Source organism: Nymphaea colorata, chromosome 13 (genome assembly GCF_008831285.2).
Source record: "Nymphaea colorata isolate Beijing-Zhang1983 chromosome 13, ASM883128v2, whole genome shotgun sequence".
Taxonomy (NCBI): Eukaryota; Viridiplantae; Streptophyta; class Magnoliopsida; order Nymphaeales; family Nymphaeaceae; genus Nymphaea; species Nymphaea colorata.
The window spans coordinates 9118498-9135816 of NC_045150.1; the positions used below are offsets into that span (position 1 = coordinate 9118498).

General features: G+C 42.9%; 3 protein-coding genes across 9 annotated transcripts; 1 reads left to right on the plus strand and 2 right to left on the minus strand.

Annotated features, from left to right (window-relative positions):
• Nucleotides 1-949: 949 nt before the first annotated feature.
• LOC116266736 (TPR repeat-containing thioredoxin TTL1-like) lies at nucleotides 950-7200 on the minus strand. 4 transcript variants are annotated; one of them, XM_050081281.1, is made up of 8 exons: nucleotides 5857-7200; nucleotides 4748-4943; nucleotides 4485-4669; nucleotides 4065-4398; nucleotides 3509-3713; nucleotides 2636-2742; nucleotides 2323-2439; nucleotides 950-1081 (listed from the first exon to the last, which is right to left on the minus strand). In XM_050081281.1, exons 1-8 carry the CDS (start codon nucleotides 6810-6812, stop codon nucleotides 1016-1018), a joined length of 2166 nt encoding a protein of 721 aa, XP_049937238.1. In that variant the 5' UTR covers nucleotides 6813-7200; the 3' UTR covers nucleotides 950-1015. The 4 variants fall into 4 exon arrangements, with proteins under 4 accessions (XP_049937238.1, XP_049937239.1, XP_031503905.1 ...); XM_050081282.1 differs by lacking the exon at nucleotides 950-1081 and adding an exon at nucleotides 1880-2224 and having other exon boundaries at nucleotides 5857-7199; XM_031648045.2 differs by lacking the exon at nucleotides 950-1081 and having other exon boundaries at nucleotides 1880-2439; nucleotides 5857-7198.
• A 483-nt stretch (nucleotides 7201-7683) lies between these two features.
• LOC116266737 (uncharacterized) lies at nucleotides 7684-10379 on the plus strand. 3 transcript variants are annotated; one of them, XR_004175414.2, is made up of 2 exons: nucleotides 7684-8063; nucleotides 9923-10379. XR_004175414.2 is itself a non-coding variant. In XM_031648050.2 (2 exons), exons 1-2 carry the CDS (start codon nucleotides 7730-7732, stop codon nucleotides 10124-10126), a joined length of 528 nt encoding a protein of 175 aa, XP_031503910.1. In that variant the 5' UTR covers nucleotides 7684-7729; the 3' UTR covers nucleotides 10127-10379. The 3 variants fall into 3 exon arrangements, 2 of the variants coding, with proteins under 2 accessions (XP_031503910.1, XP_031503909.1); XM_031648050.2 differs by having other exon boundaries at nucleotides 9933-10379; XM_031648049.2 differs by lacking the exon at nucleotides 9923-10379 and adding an exon at nucleotides 8576-9902.
• A 1156-nt stretch (nucleotides 10380-11535) lies between these two features.
• LOC116266735 (TPR repeat-containing thioredoxin TTL1-like) lies at nucleotides 11536-16672 on the minus strand. 2 transcript variants are annotated; one of them, XM_031648043.2, is made up of 7 exons: nucleotides 15247-16672; nucleotides 14152-14347; nucleotides 13888-14072; nucleotides 13474-13807; nucleotides 13002-13206; nucleotides 12313-12419; nucleotides 11536-12129 (listed from the first exon to the last, which is right to left on the minus strand). In XM_031648043.2, the coding sequence occupies exons 1-7, from the start codon at nucleotides 16200-16202 to the stop codon at nucleotides 11977-11979; spliced, it is 2136 nt and encodes a 711-aa protein (XP_031503903.1). In that variant the 5' UTR covers nucleotides 16203-16672; the 3' UTR covers nucleotides 11536-11976. The 2 variants fall into 2 exon arrangements, with proteins under 2 accessions (XP_031503903.1, XP_031503904.1); XM_031648044.2 differs by having other exon boundaries at nucleotides 11987-12129; nucleotides 12378-12419.
• Nucleotides 16673-17319: the final 647 nt, after the last annotated feature.

Below are 17319 nucleotides of genomic sequence, written 5' to 3' on the forward strand. Positions count from 1 at the left end.
AACAATGAAAGAAAAATATAAACTAATACTAGATAATGAAAATAACTATTACTTTTTTTCTTGTTTTTTTCTTAATCATTTCATGTTGAATCAGAGAGTCCTGGTTAGATAAATAAATGACTTTAAACATATATATATATATATATTGTGAGCACACGGAAGAAGCAGTAACATTAAATAGGTGGAAAGTGGGCACTAAGGGAGAGTTTTCTACCCAAACAATGTTTGGGGTTCAGAGAATCCACTAGATCCATCCACATGCCAAGAAAGGAACCTCTGATTAAACTAAATGAACGGAAGCTCAATGGCCATTTAAAATACACAAACAAACACAGGCAGGAATAATTAAAAAGGACATTTGTCCCAAAAATGGGCATCATTAACTCTCAATCTATGACAATGAATGCACCCACCACCCACCATGGCTACAAGCCAACCTTCCACATTTATTTAAAAACTTGTAATGAATTACAAAGAAGCTGCCTATCTTTTGGCGAATTAAAAACACTAAAGAGCTACAATTTACCCAATATAGTGGAGATATTATTCTCAAGAAGCTGCCTCCTTAATGGTAGTGGACGGAAAGCATTGATGTAGAGGTCATTTCAACCGCTCTTCTGAATGTATTTGCTGGAATTTCTACATGTTCCCAATTCCAACAGCATCGACCTCTTGTCAAAGGCCCTCAGTGCAATGTTATGAGATGATGATTTCTGCTCTCTCTCTAATGCTTTCGTTTTTCAGGGCCGGTTGGAAATCATGGTTTCAGTTTTTCTGAGATAGAAAAGGGAATTCTAGGCCCAACGGTGTAAGGAGAGATTGAAACATTGAAGGTAAAAAGTTTCGATGCGCGTCCTATTATGGTTTTTAGAGGAATTTCAGACGTGGGTACATAAAAATCTTCCGAGCGTTCCTCTTGGTCACGTGGAGAATGAAATTGGTTTAGAGCAAATTGGTGAGTTCGATTTCCCCGTGATCTTCAAGTTCATGAAGGCCCACTCCACGAATTTGTTCGTTATGAGAGAGAACATGCAGAAGAGCAGCGATTCCAGGCTTTCAGCCACGAAGAGCCCACCAGCGGCTTCATGTTCCACAGTTCCAGCAAGTTAATATTCACATACGAATCCTTATCATAATTGCAATGAGTAATTGACAAATCTGCTGCCCAACCTCATCTACAATCAAACTAGTTAGTAAACTAGCAACCATGACCTCTTTGTTACTAATCTTGCCAGAGAGAGAGGAGGAGAGGAAAAGAAGATATTTCCAAATATTCCATAAATAATATCCAACTGTGCTTGAACTGAACCATGTCCCCTATCAAGGAAGCATGAGAACAGTATTAGTCACCATCAGTATTTGCAAAAAAAAATTGCTTGATGAATAGGGCATATAGACTCTCCCCCATGGGTCTAGATTCCATAGCTACAGTTGTATAAAACCCATAAATACGGTATGGGCCAAAGAGGGACTTGAATGGGCCGGTCCCGCCAAGCCAACCGATCCAAACTCTGGATGGATCTTCCCACAAAACTGACATGGACATTTTCGTAAAAGCATTGGTCTATGGTCTATGGAAACAGTATTGACCAGCAAGAAGAATATAGCCGTTAAAGGCCAAATCTGAATAAAGAATGGGTCTGCAATATGTGACTGCTGTGACGCAGAAAACAATGCCTGCAGAGCTCTGGGGACGTCCGCTGGCTAGGAAAACAATGCTTTTTGCAGAGAAAAACTCAAGTCAGACAAGCAAAAAGGAAAATACCATCAAAGGCAGCAACTTTCGCAGGCACCACCACACAGTGAAGATCAAGCAGTTTTTTAATTGATGGGACTTCAAGTGACACCATCATCCTCTTGCTACCAGTATTTATCAGACTGAAAAAATTGACTTTGCATAGCAGAGATTTCAATATAACATCGATCCGATATGTATATCAATATATACATTTACAACATTCTCCACCACCAATCTCTCTCTCTATCTCTACACGGCCAAGTAATAGTACAGAGTTTCTCACTCAACCTTCTCAAGGTGAGCGGCCATAAGAATCAGGGCTGATCTAATAATGGGAAAAAACAAAGGAAAAAATGAACAAAGATGAAAAGAAAAAATAGACGTAGAGGGGATAAATAAAAAGAATAATAAGGCCAAAAATGAGAATTGTCCTAATCTTTCAGTTCCGGCCTTGAATCAATCGAGGTTCTAGCTGCTAGCGGGATGCTGCAGGAATTTTGAGAGGTAGGCGAAAAGGGGAAAACGAAAAAATAAATCAGGGGACTCTCTTAAAGACTGCAATAACGAACGGAGTACTCCAATACCTGCTGGCTTGGACACACCATTTCCTTCACTCTGTTGCCGTTCTTGTAGATTTTGAAGGTAGGAACAACCCGCACATCCTCCGATCTGGCCACTGCTGGACTATCATCAATGTCCACCTTCATTGCATGAGGACAGAAGGAGAGTAAGCAAGAAATATTGGGAATTTGGAATTAGGAAGTAAGATGAAGAGGGCATATTCTCCAAAATTAATTGTCCTATATACCCCTGGACAACAAAACACACTCACAAATAAATCGAAGCTCGGTAGCTTTCCAATTATTATTAGGCGTCTCGAATAAGCTCTGGTCTCACCTTGAGGAAATTCAAAGAGGGATATCGAACACAAAGTGTGTCCACAAATGGAGAGATCTGCTCGCATTGTATATTAGAACGTCTCTTGAAATGCACCACCGAAACTCCTGAAATATGAATTTCTTTGAATCTCAATAAGGCAGGAGGCTAGATTGACAGGAAATTATGCATAACTTGTTCTGAGGTGGTTACAATACAATAAAAAAGTCCAACCGAGGAAAACTTGATATCAGTTGCAGCAATAGGCTGCTAATGAGGTAAAAAATTTACATCCTCCAAAGTAAATAAATCCGACAACATGCACTCTCATGAAGCAGGCATCAATTGCAAATTAGAGTTTCATGTTGTCCCCTGAATCTATTTTTGTTCCTAACATGGATGTTATCCACTCAAGACAAAAGCAACTTTCGGGCAGACGCAATGCATGATTATTCAGAAACACATTTTCATTAGGAGTGTGTTGCATGATTAACTTTCACAGAAGACCACTGCATGATCATTAAGAACGTTTAAGTCATATGAGGCTATACTACGTGCAAGAAACCTCAGTAATTTGAAACATTCTGGGGTTCCGTATCATTCCAGCAGATAATATTAGAGACCAGATGACAGAGAAGTGTATAAAACTCCACCACTATACTTCAAAAAAAGAAAAAATCCTGACACCTAGAAGCAAACATGCAAGCTACTGAGCAAATATCAAATAAACTTCACGTAGATGTTCAACCATATTTGGATCAGCTGCATGCCTGTCCACTGCTTAAAGATGTTACTCATCATTCAGAACTTGTGAAGGTTAGCATGTCCATCTCCTACTGTGCAAGAAAGAATAAAATGTGATTGTAAAGTAAGCAGATTAGAAAGCACACTTACCAGGTGAGGCAACCACAGCTTTGAATTGGTCACTGTCAGAAATTTCTTCCACTTCACCTCCAAACTTTAGGTTATATACTTCCTCACCTCTTGATTTCATCAATGCAACTTGGGCATGAAATAATCCCTCCGCGACCTCATTGTCATCTGGTAATTCTTTCCTCAATATCTCATAATCGTGAACTGCATCTGACCATAGTTCCAACTGCAGACCAACAAATCAGCCCCAACAACACACATCAAATTTAACTCAGTAGCAAATCCAAGCAACATCCCAGCGTTACAAGACAACGAGTCATGCAATCAAAAGATCAATATCCTGGCAGTTGGTACTACATGAAAACGAAACAATGAAATCTTAAGGATCCATGTGCTTTCAACTTTTCAGCCAACAATGGTGAAATAACAGATGAAATCTGTAAACGTTCCACAGGACATAATCTGATGTATCAATACCTACTTAATCTATGTGCAATGACTTATTTCATCATTTCTTACTCCAAACAGCACTCAGAAAAAACAAACAAACAAATTATCAAAGAAGGTAAGAAAATACCTTGCTATTAGAAGCAGCTCGCCGAAGAAGGGCTTTGGTGTAATTGGGTCGAATTCTCAGAGCATGATTGCAATCATCAATTGACCATTCCCACTGCCCAAGCTTTGATCTACAAGCAGCTCTATTGCAATATAGAATAGGATTTGATGGATCATAACCCAAACCTTCTCCATAAGCAGAGCATGCTTCAGCAAACTTGCCAGCACTGAAAAGATCATTTCCTCTTGCTCGAGCTCTGGCAACAGCTCTCACCTTGTTCAGGACTAGTGAAATTTTATGGTTCTGTGGATCTAACTGCCCAGCTTTTTCAGCTGCTGAAACTGCATTCTCAAACCTGCAACAGATCCAAACTCTCTTCCATTGACTAGGAAAGTAAGCTAACTAACAAGAATACATTGAATATAAAAAGTAAAAACACACCTGCCCAATGACATCTCCACCTGTGCACGAACAAAACATAAGTAGGAGTCACCAACCATTCCAAAGAACTTGATCTGAGAACAGGAAGGCAAGGGTAAATCAAACTTGGGAACACTAGATAGAGCTGAATCTGCTTCATCCAGCCGGTGTAGTTTGAGCAGTGCCTCTGCCCGTAATGCAAATAACTGCAAACAAAACACCTTACATAAATATACCACAAGAAAGAAAATCCGCGACAAATGATTCTGGAGAGAGAATTTTACATGAGGAGAAGATTCTGCTCCACCAGCAATGGCTGCATCACCTTCCCTTAAAGCACTCTTCCAGTCTCCAATTTTCCAAGCATCAACACATTTGCTTATATGTCTCTCTACGGTCTGCAGTTTTTGCAACTCTCCTGAGTCTGGCTGATGGCCAAAATAATAGACATGCCTTCTTGCATTTTCCACTTGACCTAGTCTATATGAGATAGGAACAGTGTAAAAAATAAGCTTGTCCACGAAAAGGATAGCCCGAAAATGGGATGGATTCACAATTCAAGCATAGCAAATGCTGAAAAAAAGTACTCATGCAGAAGCAAATGAAAGAACAGGCATAGGGTGCCAGACAACCATAAATACAAAGAAAAATCCATTCAAAAGCACCTAAGGATGAATAATCAATGCCCAAAAATTAAAATCAACCGGGAGAAGGAGAAAGAGCAAGGATCCATCACAATCTCAATGAACCACCATGGGCTACTGGCGCTCAAGCAGCAACATACCAACAGAGCCTGCTAAGAATAGCCTTATGCCCTTATCACCAAAATATGGGCGACTAAAAATAATCATACAAATTGAAAAAAAAAAAAAAACTTAATTAGCTAGAAGAATTACGGTTATAAACAAGCAGAAAAGATGACCATCGTATAAGTGGCAAATACGAAACCCAATCCCACTGTCTGAAGCAATCAAGAACAGTAGTAGAACTCGTGCACTTTGACCATATGACGACACAGAAAAGAGTAATAACTGTAAATGACGGGACGTCCAAAAGAGACTAATTTCACCAAAACAGGAGCACACGAAGAACCCGATCAAGGAGCAACGGATCACCCAGGTTCCTGAATGAAACTCACGAATCGACCACAAAATTCTCAAGATACATCGTTTACCGAACAAGGAGCATACCACCACATTTTTGTAATACCAATTTGCATCAAGCTTTTTCCAAAACATTGACAGTCAATTATTTAAACTGCTAGGAATGATTTATAAATCATCATTAGATAAGAGAACACAAAGATAACAGAAGAACCGAACCGACTTTCACATCTGAATCTATCGAGCGATGGAAAAGAATTCAGAAACAACCAACAGGGAGAAATGTTCACCTGAGGTACAACCCGACCAGCCTCTGGTGCGCCCTCCCATAATTTGGGTCGAAACAGACCGCCTCTTCGCACTCACGGACTGCCTCCACCAGCCTCCCCAGAGCCGTCAGTGCAGCCGCTCTGTTACTCCGGCAAGCGGCATTGTCAGGCGAGATCTCTAACGCTCGGTCATAGAGGCGCAGGGCTTCAACGAAATGCCCTTTCTTGTATTGCTCGTTCCCCGCCTTCCTCACCTCCTCCGGGTCTCCGCTCTCCATTGCCCGCCGCACCACCATGGATTCGCCTGCCAGCCGGATATTCCCCGCCGCCACCGGCACAGGAGCCGGAAAGTCATTGTGCTTCCCCCCACCCCGCATTACGCTTCCATGCCCATAATTCCCCATCCCCGAACCGAGCACGTCACTCCGCCCGGTCTTCGCCGGCGTCACCGGCGAGATGCTCCTCACCGGATTTCCCGACTGGATCAGCAACCCAGTTGCCGCGGGGCCTACCGACCTCCTCCCGCAGGCTGACTCCGGAGGGTTCTCCATTGGCGAAGTAGGGGCGAGGATGTTCCCCGTCCGGACAGATCTACCGGAGTTGCGCACGCTCTCAGCAGTAGGGCTGCCTCCTCCTCCTCCTCCCCCGCCGCCGCCACCACCACCACTGGAGCTGCCGCTGCTCCCTGCTGACAGCTCGCCCGAGTTGTTGTTGCTCGCCTTCCTGGCTGTCGGGGGCCCGGACGAGCCGGAGGAGCTGGTGGTGGCTCTGCCAGGATGAGAATGCAGCCCAAGGGGGGAAACCGGCGACCCGAGCCTGAGGTCAACGGTGTCCGGCTTGTTGGATAGCACATCTCTAAACTCATCAGCGAGCGCTCCCAGTCCCAGCTCTCTCGGCGGCGGTGGCGGCGGTGGGATCGTCGCCCTCCTCTGGTTCGTCGGCAGCCACCTGAGTCTCCCTTCCCCGGAATGTGACATCCCTTCCTCCTTCTCTCCCCCAAGAGAAGGAACCAAATTAACGAGAGAACAAATCTTCTCTCAGGGAAGAGAAATCTCTCTACTCCCTGCTTCGGCCCTCTCTCTCCTCTGGTCAACAATCTGCCTTCCACACAGACCAGAGGAGGAACTCGATTAGGCCCAACGTCTCGTAGGCATCGATAGAGAAAGAGAGATGGGGATCTCGTGATCGGAGAGAGGAAGCGAGGAACGAATACGTTTACGAGAGAGAGGAGGGACGGAGGGAAGGGGAAAAAGCGAGGCGTTGCCGGAGATTGAATACTTATAGAAAAAACAACAGAATTTGCAAAAACGAAAAAACAAAGGGAAAAGAAAAAACGAAAAGAACGCGAGGACCCTCACTTACCTTTGCCACTTCACAGTCCCCCTCTTCTTGCTTGTCTGCCTCCTCTAATTTATTTTTATTTATTACTCCTTTCTTTCTTTTTCCCCACCACCACCGCCTTCGATGGGATAGCGTTTGCATAACGTTTTAAGAACACTAAGATGTTCTAGTAAACAGCTAATATAATTAATCTTACTATTTCAATGAGAGCCGAAGTTTACTTCTTTCTCTTTATTAACACAGTTTAAAATTGTGTTGGTAACAGACTTGAATCATCTTTCTTTAGGTACTTTAATTTGTATGTTGAATTTACCTTTTTTTATAATATAGACACATAATCAGGAAAAAATTCAGATTTTTCTAAAGCATTAATATATTATTAACAAATTTTCAATTGACTATAAAACTATATCATGTAACTGAACTTAAATTCACTTAGATTTCAACACTAAATTAAAGTTTCAAAGGGTGGGCTACTTAAGGTCATACACCCTGTTGAGAGTCCATCCACCTCTGTTCTTGGGCATATCCCTTCATCCCTCCAGTTGAAGCTATGCACCTCGGAGGAAAAACAAGTGGCCTCATCAAACATCAATTAAGTAGAAGACCGAGTACGTTCTCAGTGTCCGCCAAGAACGCTTTAGTCGAAGCGCCGGTTCCCCGGCCAGGGAAGGAACGCGAGGCTCGCGCCCTTATGGAAACCGTCATTGTAACTCTCTCCTCTCCTCTTCTCGCAATCTCGCCATTCCTCCTCGTTTTCTTCTCCGTACGCCTCCTTTTCTGTGCCGCTCTTTTCTATCGTCGGGGGTTACTACTCTATAAGGCCATTGACCACGACTTCGCTGTTTTTGCCTCTCTCCAGCCTTCTAATGTGGAGTTCGTTACTGGTATGCTTCTTTTTCTTCAATCGTACACAATGATACCCATCTTAGAAAATTTGTGTGTTCTTTCCCTTGACCGGTGAAAGAGACTGCCAATCGCTTTGGAGGCAGGCCTCCTGGCTGCTGATCCTGTCTGCTGTTTTTCCCATTGGAATGCTGATTGTTCCTTTTTCATTGTCATTGTTCATGTAAATTAAAAGTCGGAAAGTATAATTTTGGGACTTGTAGACGGTGTAAGAAATAGGTCTATGAATATGATGATTCCCGTGCTGATTATGAGGAACTGGTTGCTTGCTTTTGAAACGCCTTTGTTTCTTCAGCAGTGATGAGATCGGGATGTTCCATGATTGGTATTGTGAGGTTCTGCAAATCTTCCGACTCTGCGTTGGTTTTGTTAGTTCTTGGTTGAATAAATTGGCAAGCGCCTTCACTTGTTGGATGGTGGCTGGAGCCTAATTACTTGTGTTGCTATTTTTCTATCCTGAATCTGTTTTTGGTACTTATCACAATGGATGCAGGCGGCTATGAATCTATTTCACCGATTGGCAATACTGCTAAACATGGGAATGTAGTATTGGTGGTGCTTGTTGTAGCTTGTCGTTCCTGTTTATGTGCCTTTACGGGCATAGCGATATACAAGTATTGGCAAACAACGAGGAAGAGAGAACAAGATCAGGCAACATTTCTGAAGCTTTTTGTCATCTGTATAGCCATCCACTGTTTTCTCGTTGTCACATGCATTCTATTCACCGACAAAAGAATTTTGAATTTTTGTGGCTGATTGAAGCGTCTTGACCTCGTACACTTCCTTTTGTTTTATTCTTTTTTTAGAAAAGAATACGTAAATTTATAATAATCTTAACTGTTGGTGCTATTGCGTTGGATTTCTGTATTTCTATTTTGAAGAACAGTAGCTGCAACTCTATTTGGTAAGCAGCGTTTTCGTTAAATGTCAGTTTTCACATCGTAATGCACTATTCCTGGACCAATTTGTTCTGTGTATTGTTTACCTAACCTCTGATATTTTTAAAGATGGTAAACAAGGCTCTTGATCTGCATAACGAGAAAAGTCGCCCAAGAAAGGCCTTCTCTTTCGATAATAGTAACTGTTAAAGGAAGGGTCCGTATCTCTAAGAACCAGAGTCCTTTAAAATACATAGGCAAGATCCTTTCTCCAAAGAAACGATGAAGACAAATTTTCATGTTTATGTCTCTCGCGAAGGATCAGCTTTTCAAACAAGCATGAAGAATACTTTTGCAGGTACACAATGAAAATTTGCAAATGAAGCTCCTCAAGCGTTTCTAGACTTCTAGTGAACTTAGCTGCAGGAGCCCTTGCAGAGATGAACATGAGAAGGGTATTTATAGCAAACAGAGGGAATGAGAGAGAGTACACTACAGAAGATTGGACAGAGAATTGCACTTTACTGGTAGTGGAAGCCTGATCAGAGACTGATACAGAAGCATGTTATGCGATAGAGCATCTTGTGTTTTTGGCTTGCTTTTGCCTGCGTTCCTTCTAACTGATCCTTTCTGAATGAGAGAGCATCATTATATTTCAATTTAATCTCACTTAGTTGCCTTCCACTTCTAAGAATTTTATCTTGCTCCTCTCTCTTTCTCTCGCTCTCTCTCATGGATTTCCTAGTCATAGTCATTAAGAGCCAGAATATTTTGGAAAAACAGCGCTATTTATGCTGAGATTTGCAGTCTGAGGCTAAAAAGACATTTGGTCGTGAAATTGCCATGATATATTGAGTAATAAAATAGTCTCTTGGCATTCTAGATCTTACACATGTATACGTGGGTGTGTTGAGGTTTATCTTACTTTTATCTTGAATGTTGATCTGGAAAATGGTGTAAAGCTTGGGACAGATCCTTGGAGCTCTGCCATGTCTGTGCGGGACGGAAGAAACAGGAGAATTATTGACGGGGAAGGAAGAAACAGGAAAATTATTGAAGAAAGAAATGGAAGTCGTGCTACTTTTGGGAAAAGTGCACTGCTGCTTTATGTGCCAAAAGGGAAATCTCCAGCAATTTATTTTTTGTCACCCAAAAGCTTGTGCTAAGCTTGGGAACTTGCTCATTAAGCTGCAGTATTCGACCTGTTTGTAATGTTAATGCAGAAAAAAGCAAAGGGAGTGGCTACATGTTTTTATCTGTGGAGAGAGAAAAAACAAGAGAGAGAAAAGACAGAGAGCACTTTTTGGCTCGTATGTTCTTTTACAAGTTTTATAGTATATTTTCTTTCATCGTACCTGGATTTTAGGCGGTTTATTTTGTAAAAGAGAGAGAAAGAGAAAGAGAAAGAGGGAGAGAGAGTATTTTTATTGGCTTGTTTGTTTTTTTATATATTTTTATCAGATATTTTATGTTAATTTTAAGTCTCTCATATGTGAAGAGAGAGAAAGAGGATAGAAAAATATTTTTATCGGCTCATATTTCTTTAATATATTTTATCTTAATTTTAATTCATCTATATGTATGAGGAGAAAGAATATTTATTAGTTCATGTGTTTTGATGAAGAAAGAGATAAATGCAAAACTTCAACATGCATGTCCAATGATTTAAACAAACCATGAGATAAGACAAGTTGAAAATGATGTGTAAGTAAACAAATGCCGCACAGAATTACGACTTGTCCACGAGGACAATGGTTCCTTGTTCTAGGAACAGATGGAACACTCATTCCTATTGGTTAAGTGGAAAATGAAATTGGTTTAGAGCAAATGGTAAGTTTCATTACCCCGTGAACCGTTAAGTTCTGGAAGAGAGAGAGGGAGAGAGAGAGAACAAGTAGAGTAGCAAAAACTCAAGCGGCAGAGAGATCTCCAGCGCCTTCGTCTCCCAGCAAGTTAATATTCACATATGAATCATAATAATTTCAAAAGGTAAAATTTGCCAAATTTGCTACCTAACCTTAGCCACAATCAAACTAGCTATTAAACAAGCTATCATGGCCTCTTTGTTACTACCCATGCCAGAGAGAGGAAAAGAAGATATTCATGTGTAATATCCAACTGTGCTCGAACAGAACCAATAGGGGGGGCTATAGGTTAGGGTTCAGTGAACAGGGAAGCATGGGAACAGTATTAGTCACCATCGGGTGACTGAGAGAATTGCTCGATGAATAGGGCATCTAACCTCTCGACCATGGGCCTCAATGTCATAGCTGTAGTCCTATCAAACACGTAAACACGGTAGGGGTTGTAGGGGGGGGGTGGGGGGGGGCTTGAATGGGCCCATCCCGCCAAGGCCAAGAAAGCAAAACGTGCAGAAGGGCACCTGAAAGATCTGGGAACGTCCGGTGGCTAGAAAAACCATGTTTTTTTAGGAGACAAACTGAAATGAGAGAAGCAAAAAGGAAGATACCATCAAAGACTGCAACTTCTGCAGGCACCACCAAACACAATGAAGATCAAGCAGTTTTTAATTGATGAGACTTCCAGCAACATCATCATCCTCTTGCAATCAGCATTTATCAGACTGAAAAAAATGACTTTGAATAGCAGAGCATTCAATATAACATGGATTCCAATATGTATATCAATATATACATTTACAAGATTTCTCCACCACCAATCTCTCTCTCTCTCTCTCTCTCTCCCTCTCTCTCTCTCTACAGCCAAGTAATAGTACAGAGTTTCTCACTCAACCTTCTCAAGGTGAGCGGCAATAAGAATCAGGGCTGACCTAATCATGGAAAAGAAGGGAAAAAAGCAACAAAGATGAAAAAAAAAAATAAACGTACAGGGGGATAAATAAAAAGAATAATAAGGCCAAAAAACAGTAATTGTTGAAATCTTTTGGTTCCGGCCTCAAAACTAAGAATAATTGAGGTTCTAGCTGCTGGTGGAATGCATAGTGCAAGAATTTCAAAAGGGATGGGAAGAATGAGAAATAAATGATCAGACTCTCTTAAAGACTGTAATGCCGGACAGAGTACTCCAATACCTGCTGGCTTGGACACACCAATTCCTTCACTCTGTTGCCGTTCTTGTAGATTTTGAAGGTAGGAACAATCCGCACATTCTCTGATCTGGCCACTGCTGGACTTTCATCAATGTCCACCTTCATTGCATGACAGGAGGAGAGTCAGCGAGGAACATTTGGAATTAGGAAGCAAGATGAATAGGGCATATTCTCCAAAACTTATTGTCCTATATAGTTCTGGATAACAACAAATACACACACACAAATCGAATGGTAGCTTTCATCTTGTTATTAAGAGCCTCGAATAGGCTCTGCACTCACCCTGAGGAAATTTAAAGAGGGATATCGAACACAAAGTGTGTCCACAAATGGAGAGATCTGCTCACATTGTATGTTTGAACGTCTCTTGAAATGCACCACTGAAACACCTGAAAATGAAATTTCTATGAATATCAATAAGGTACGAGGGCTAAATGACAGGAATTTAGGCAAGCACTTCATCTTAAGTGGTTATAAGTCAAAGTCAAAAAATTTTAATTGAGGGAAACTTGAATCAGTTGCTGCAACAGGCTGCTAATGAGGTAAAAGATTTTCATCCTCCAAAGTAAATAAATCCGGCAGCATACACTTTATTCATGAAGCAGAGGCTCATTGCAAGTTAGACTTTCATATTGAACCATGAACCTATTTTGGTTTCCACCGTGAACATTATCCACTCAACACAAACGATACCCTTGGGTGGACGCAATGCATGATTATTCAGAAATAGATTTTCAGAAGGGTGTGTTGCATGATTGACTAACTTTTGCACAAGACACTGTTTGATCATTAAGAAAGTTAGGACGTATGAGCCTAGACTACTTGAGTGGTTAGATCAGCTGCATGCCTGTCCATTGCTTAAACATTTTAATCATCATTCAGAACATGTGGAGGTTAGCAAGTCCAGCTCCTACTGTGTCAGAAAGAATAGTCTGTCAATCTAAAGTAAGCATATTAAAAAGCACACTTACCAGGTGATGCAACCACTGCTTTGAATTGGTCACTGTCAAAAATTTCTTCCACTTCACCCCCAAACTTCATGTTATATACTTCCTCACCTCTTGATTTCTTCAATGCAACTTGTGCCTGAAATAATCCCTCTGCTACTTCATTGTCATCTGGTAAGTCTTTCCTCAATATCTCATAATCATGAACTGCATCTGACCATCGTTCCAACTGCAGCCCAACAAATCAATCCCACAACACATAACAATCAAATTTAACTCACTATAGCAAGTCCATGCAACATCCCAGTGTTACAAAACTAACAATCCAATCAAAATAGCAATATCCAATAAAATCTGTAAATGTTCCACAGGAGATGATCTGATGTAGTAATACCTACTTAATGGATCTGCAATGACTTATATCACCATTATTACTCCAAACAGCACTCAAAAAAAAAAACCATAAACACATGGTCAACAGAAGGCTACAAAATACCTTGCTATTGGAAGCAGCTCGCCGAAGAAGAGCTTTGGTGTAATTGGGTTGAATTCTCAGAGCATTATTGCAATCATCAATTGCCCTTTCCCACTGGCCAAGCTTTGATCTACAAGCTGCTCTATTGCAATATAGAACAGGATTTGATGGATCATAACCCAAACCTTCTCCATAAGCAGAACACGCCTCGGCAAACTTGCCAGCATTGAAAAGATCATTTCCTCTTGCTCGAGCTCTGGCAACAGCTCTCACCTTGCTCAGGAGTACTGAAATTTCATTGTTATGTGGATCTAACTGCCCAGATTTTTCAGCTGCTGAAACTGCATTCTCGAACCTGCAACAGACCCAAAATCTCTTTGAGGGACTAGGAATAGCAAGATAACTAACAAGAATACATTCAATCTAAAAGCACACCTGCCCAATGACATCTCGACCTGTGCACGAACAAAACACAAGTAGGAGTCACCAACCATTCCAAAGAACTTGATCTGAGAACAGGAAGGCAGGGGTAAATCAAACTTGGGCAGACTAGATAGAGATGAATCTGCTTCATCCAGCCGGTGGAGTTTGAGCAGCACTTCTGCCCGTAATGCAAATAACTGCGAACACAACATGTTAAATAGTTATACCACAAGAAAGAAAATCCATCGACAAATGATTCTGGAGAGAGAATTTTACATGAGGACAAGATTCTGCTCCAGCAGCAATGGCTGCATCACCTTCCCTTAAAGCACTCTTCCAGTCTTCAATTTTCCGGGCATCAGTGCATCTGCTTATATGTCTCTCTATGATCTGCAGTTTTTGCAGCTCTCCTGGGTCTGGTTGATGGCCAAAATAATAGAGATGCCTTCTTGCATTTTCCACATGGCCTAGTCTATACGAGATAGGAACGGTGTAAGAAATAAGAAATAAGCCTGTCCATGTAAAGGATAGGCCCAATATGCGATGGATTGACAATTCAAGAACGGGAAATGCGCACAAACAGTATTCATTCAGAAACAAACGAAACAAGCATAGGGTGCCAGACAACCAAAAATACAAACTAAAATTCATTCAAACGCACCTATGAATGGAAAATCAGTGCCCAAAAATTAAAACCAACTGAAACATGAAGCTAAAATCATGGTTTCATTCAGAAACAAATCAACTAGGGGAAGGAGAAAGACAAAGGATCCAATCACAATCTCAATGAACCACCATGTGCTAATGGCACTCACAAAGCAACATATTGACAGATCTTGCTAAAAATAGCATAAACCTCTATCACCAGTAATGGCGCGACTAAAATAAACCGTGCAAATTAAAACCAAAATAACTCGATTAGCAGAAGGGTTATAAACAAGTTGAAAGGAAGACCGTCATATAAATGGCAGCTACAGAATCCAATCCCAATGCCTGAAGAAATAAAAAACAGCAGTAGAACTAGTGCGCTTTGACTATACGACTACACAGAAAAGGGTAATAATTGTAAACGACGGGACGTGCAAAACCAAATGAGACCCGCTTCACCTAAACAAGAGCACACCAAGAACCCGATCCAGGATCGACGGATCACTCAGGTTCCTGAATGAAACTACTTACGTAACGACCACAAAAATGTAAGATATGTCGCGTACAAAACAAGAAGCATACCACACCAAATTTTTGGTAATACAAATTTGCATCAAGCTCTTTATGAAACATTGAGAGTCAACGATTAAATCGATTTTTACATCTGAATCTATCCAACAATTGAAAAGAACTAAGAAACAATCAATAAGAAGAAATTTTCACCGGAGGTATAACCCGACCAGCCTCTGGTGCGCCCTTCCATAATTTGGGTCGAAGTGGACCGCTTCCTCGCACTCCCGGACTGCCTCCACCAGCCTCCCCAGAGCCGTCAGTGCAGCCGCTCGGTTACTTCGGCAAGCGGCATTGTCAGGCGAGATCTCTAACGCTCGGTCATAAAGGCGCAGGGCTTCAACGAAATGCCCCTTCTTGTACTGCTCGTTCCCTGCCTTCCTCACCTCCTCCGGGTCTCCGCTCTCCATTGCCCGCCGCACCAGCATGGATTCTCCTGCCAGCCGGATATTCCCCGCCGCCACCGGCATAGGAGCCGGAAAGTCACTGTGCTTCCCGCCACCCCGCATTACGTTCCCATGTCCATAATTCCCCATCCCGGAACCAAGCACGTCGCTTCGCCCGGTCTTCGCCGGTGTCACCGGCGAGCTGCTCCTCACCGGATTTCCCGACTGGATCAGCAACCCCGTTGCCGCGGGGCCTACCGACCTCCTCACGCAGGATGACTCCGGAGGGTTCTCCGTTGGCGGAGCAGCGGCGAGGATGTTCCCCGTCCGGACAGATCTACCGGAGTTGCGCACGCTCTCCGCAGTGGGGCTGCCTCCTCCTGCCCCGCCACCGCCGCCGCCACCACCACCATTGGAGCTGCCGCTGCTCCCCGCTGAGAGCTCGCCCGAGTTGTTGTTGCTTGCCTTCCTGGTTGTCGGGGGGCCGGAGGAGCCGGACGAGCTGGTGGTAGCTCCGCCAGGATGAGAATGCAGTCCATGTGGGGAAACCGGCGACCCGAGCCTCAGGTCGATCGTGTCCGGCTTGTTGCATAGCACGTCTCTTAACTCATCAGCGAGCGCCCCCAGTCCCAGTTCCCTCGGTGGCGGTGGCGGCGGTGGGGTCGTCGCCCTCCTCTGGCTCGTCGGCAGCCACCTGGGTCTCCCTTCCCCGGAATGTGACATCCCCACTTCTTCCTCTCCCCCAAGAGAAAGAACCAAATTTACCAGAGAACAAATCTTCTCTCAGGGAAGAGAAATCTCTCCACTCCCCGCTTCCCCCTCTCTCTCCTCTGGTCAACAATCTGCCCTTCGACACAGACCAGAGGAGGAAGACGATTTAGCCCGACGTCTCGTAGACATCGATAGAGAAAGAGAGAGAGATGGGGATCTCGTGATCGGTGAGGAAGCGAGGAATGAATGTGTTACGAGAGAGAGAGGAGAGACGAAGGGAACGGGAAAAAATGAGCAGCTGCCGGAGATTGAATACTTATAGAAAAAACATACAGAATTTGCGATAATGAAAATTAAAATTAAAAAAAAAAGAAAAGAAAAAAAAGCGAGGAGTCTCACTAGCCTCTGCCGCTTCACGGGACTCTCCCTCCCTCTCTCTCTCTCCTCTTCTCCTCTCACTTTCTCTCTCTACAGTCCATCCCCTTCTTGCCTGTCCGCCTCCTCCACCTATCTGTATTATTTAATATTTCTAATTTTATTTTTATTTATCACTCTTTTTTCTATTTTTCTTAAAACAAAAGGACGGCCGTCGTCCACGAGGCGTCCGATAATTACGAACGTGTCCACGCTCGCTCACTTTCCATCTCCACCTGCGGGGACACGTTCGTCCTTTTCCGTCAACAAAATTCAATATGAACGTTGACAGGTTGCGAACCGGGTCAGCTCCCCCTGTTATGGACACAAACGAATCGACCCGATTCACGAGTCGTATCGTTTACCACGACGACCCTCTGGTCGCTACCGTCGACGGAAGACGGAGAGGGGTGCGGGACTCGAAGAGGGGCCGTTTCGTCTTTTCCCAATCCTCAGGACGGTATGACTTTAAAACCCTCTCTTTGTGAGGGTATCCAGGAAACATGCTCGTTTCTTGAAGGGGTATTTACGACATATGGCTCAAGCATTGGATGACGTCATTCGTCGGGATCCCTTTTCCCACCTTTTTCTCATTCGAGGTGAATCTGGTGGTTTCTTCGAAAACTAAACCCAGGAGAGGAGATAGTAGGCATTTCGGAAAAGAAAAGGGTATTTCGGGCATTTTAAGTACGAAGCGACGCCAGCTGCGGCTGCT

What these genes read in the sequence shown, in the direction of transcription:
- LOC116266736 (XM_050081281.1), bottom strand. Translation starts at nt 6,812, where the DNA reads ATGTCACATTCCGGGGAAGGGAGACTCAGGTGGCTGCCGACGAACCAG. An exon ending in CTGGTCGGGTTGTACCTCAG is followed by an intron (nt 4,944 to 5,856) that starts GTGAACATTTCT and finishes TATCTCATATAG; the next exon opens with ACTAGGTCAAGTGGAAAATG. An exon ending in GAGCTGCTTCTAATAGCAAG is followed by an intron (nt 3,714 to 4,064) that starts GTATTTTCTTAC and finishes GTTGGTCTGCAG; the next exon opens with TTGGAACTATGGTCAGATGC.
- LOC116266737 (XM_031648049.2), top strand. Translation starts at nt 7,730, where the DNA reads ATGCACCTCGGAGGAAAAACAAGTGGCCTCATCAAACATCAATTAAGT. An exon ending in TAATGTGGAGTTCGTTACTG is followed by an intron (nt 8,064 to 8,575) that starts GTATGCTTCTTT and finishes CAATGGATGCAG; the next exon opens with GCGGCTATGAATCTATTTCA.
- LOC116266735 (XM_031648043.2), bottom strand. Translation starts at nt 16,202, where the DNA reads ATGTCACATTCCGGGGAAGGGAGACCCAGGTGGCTGCCGACGAGCCAG. An exon ending in AGCAGTGGTTGCATCACCTG is followed by an intron (nt 12,420 to 13,001) that starts GTAAGTGTGCTT and finishes TTTCATTTTCAG; the next exon opens with GTGTTTCAGTGGTGCATTTC. An exon ending in CCTCTTTAAATTTCCTCAGG is followed by an intron (nt 12,130 to 12,312) that starts GTGAGTGCAGAG and finishes CATGCAATGAAG; the next exon opens with GTGGACATTGATGAAAGTCC.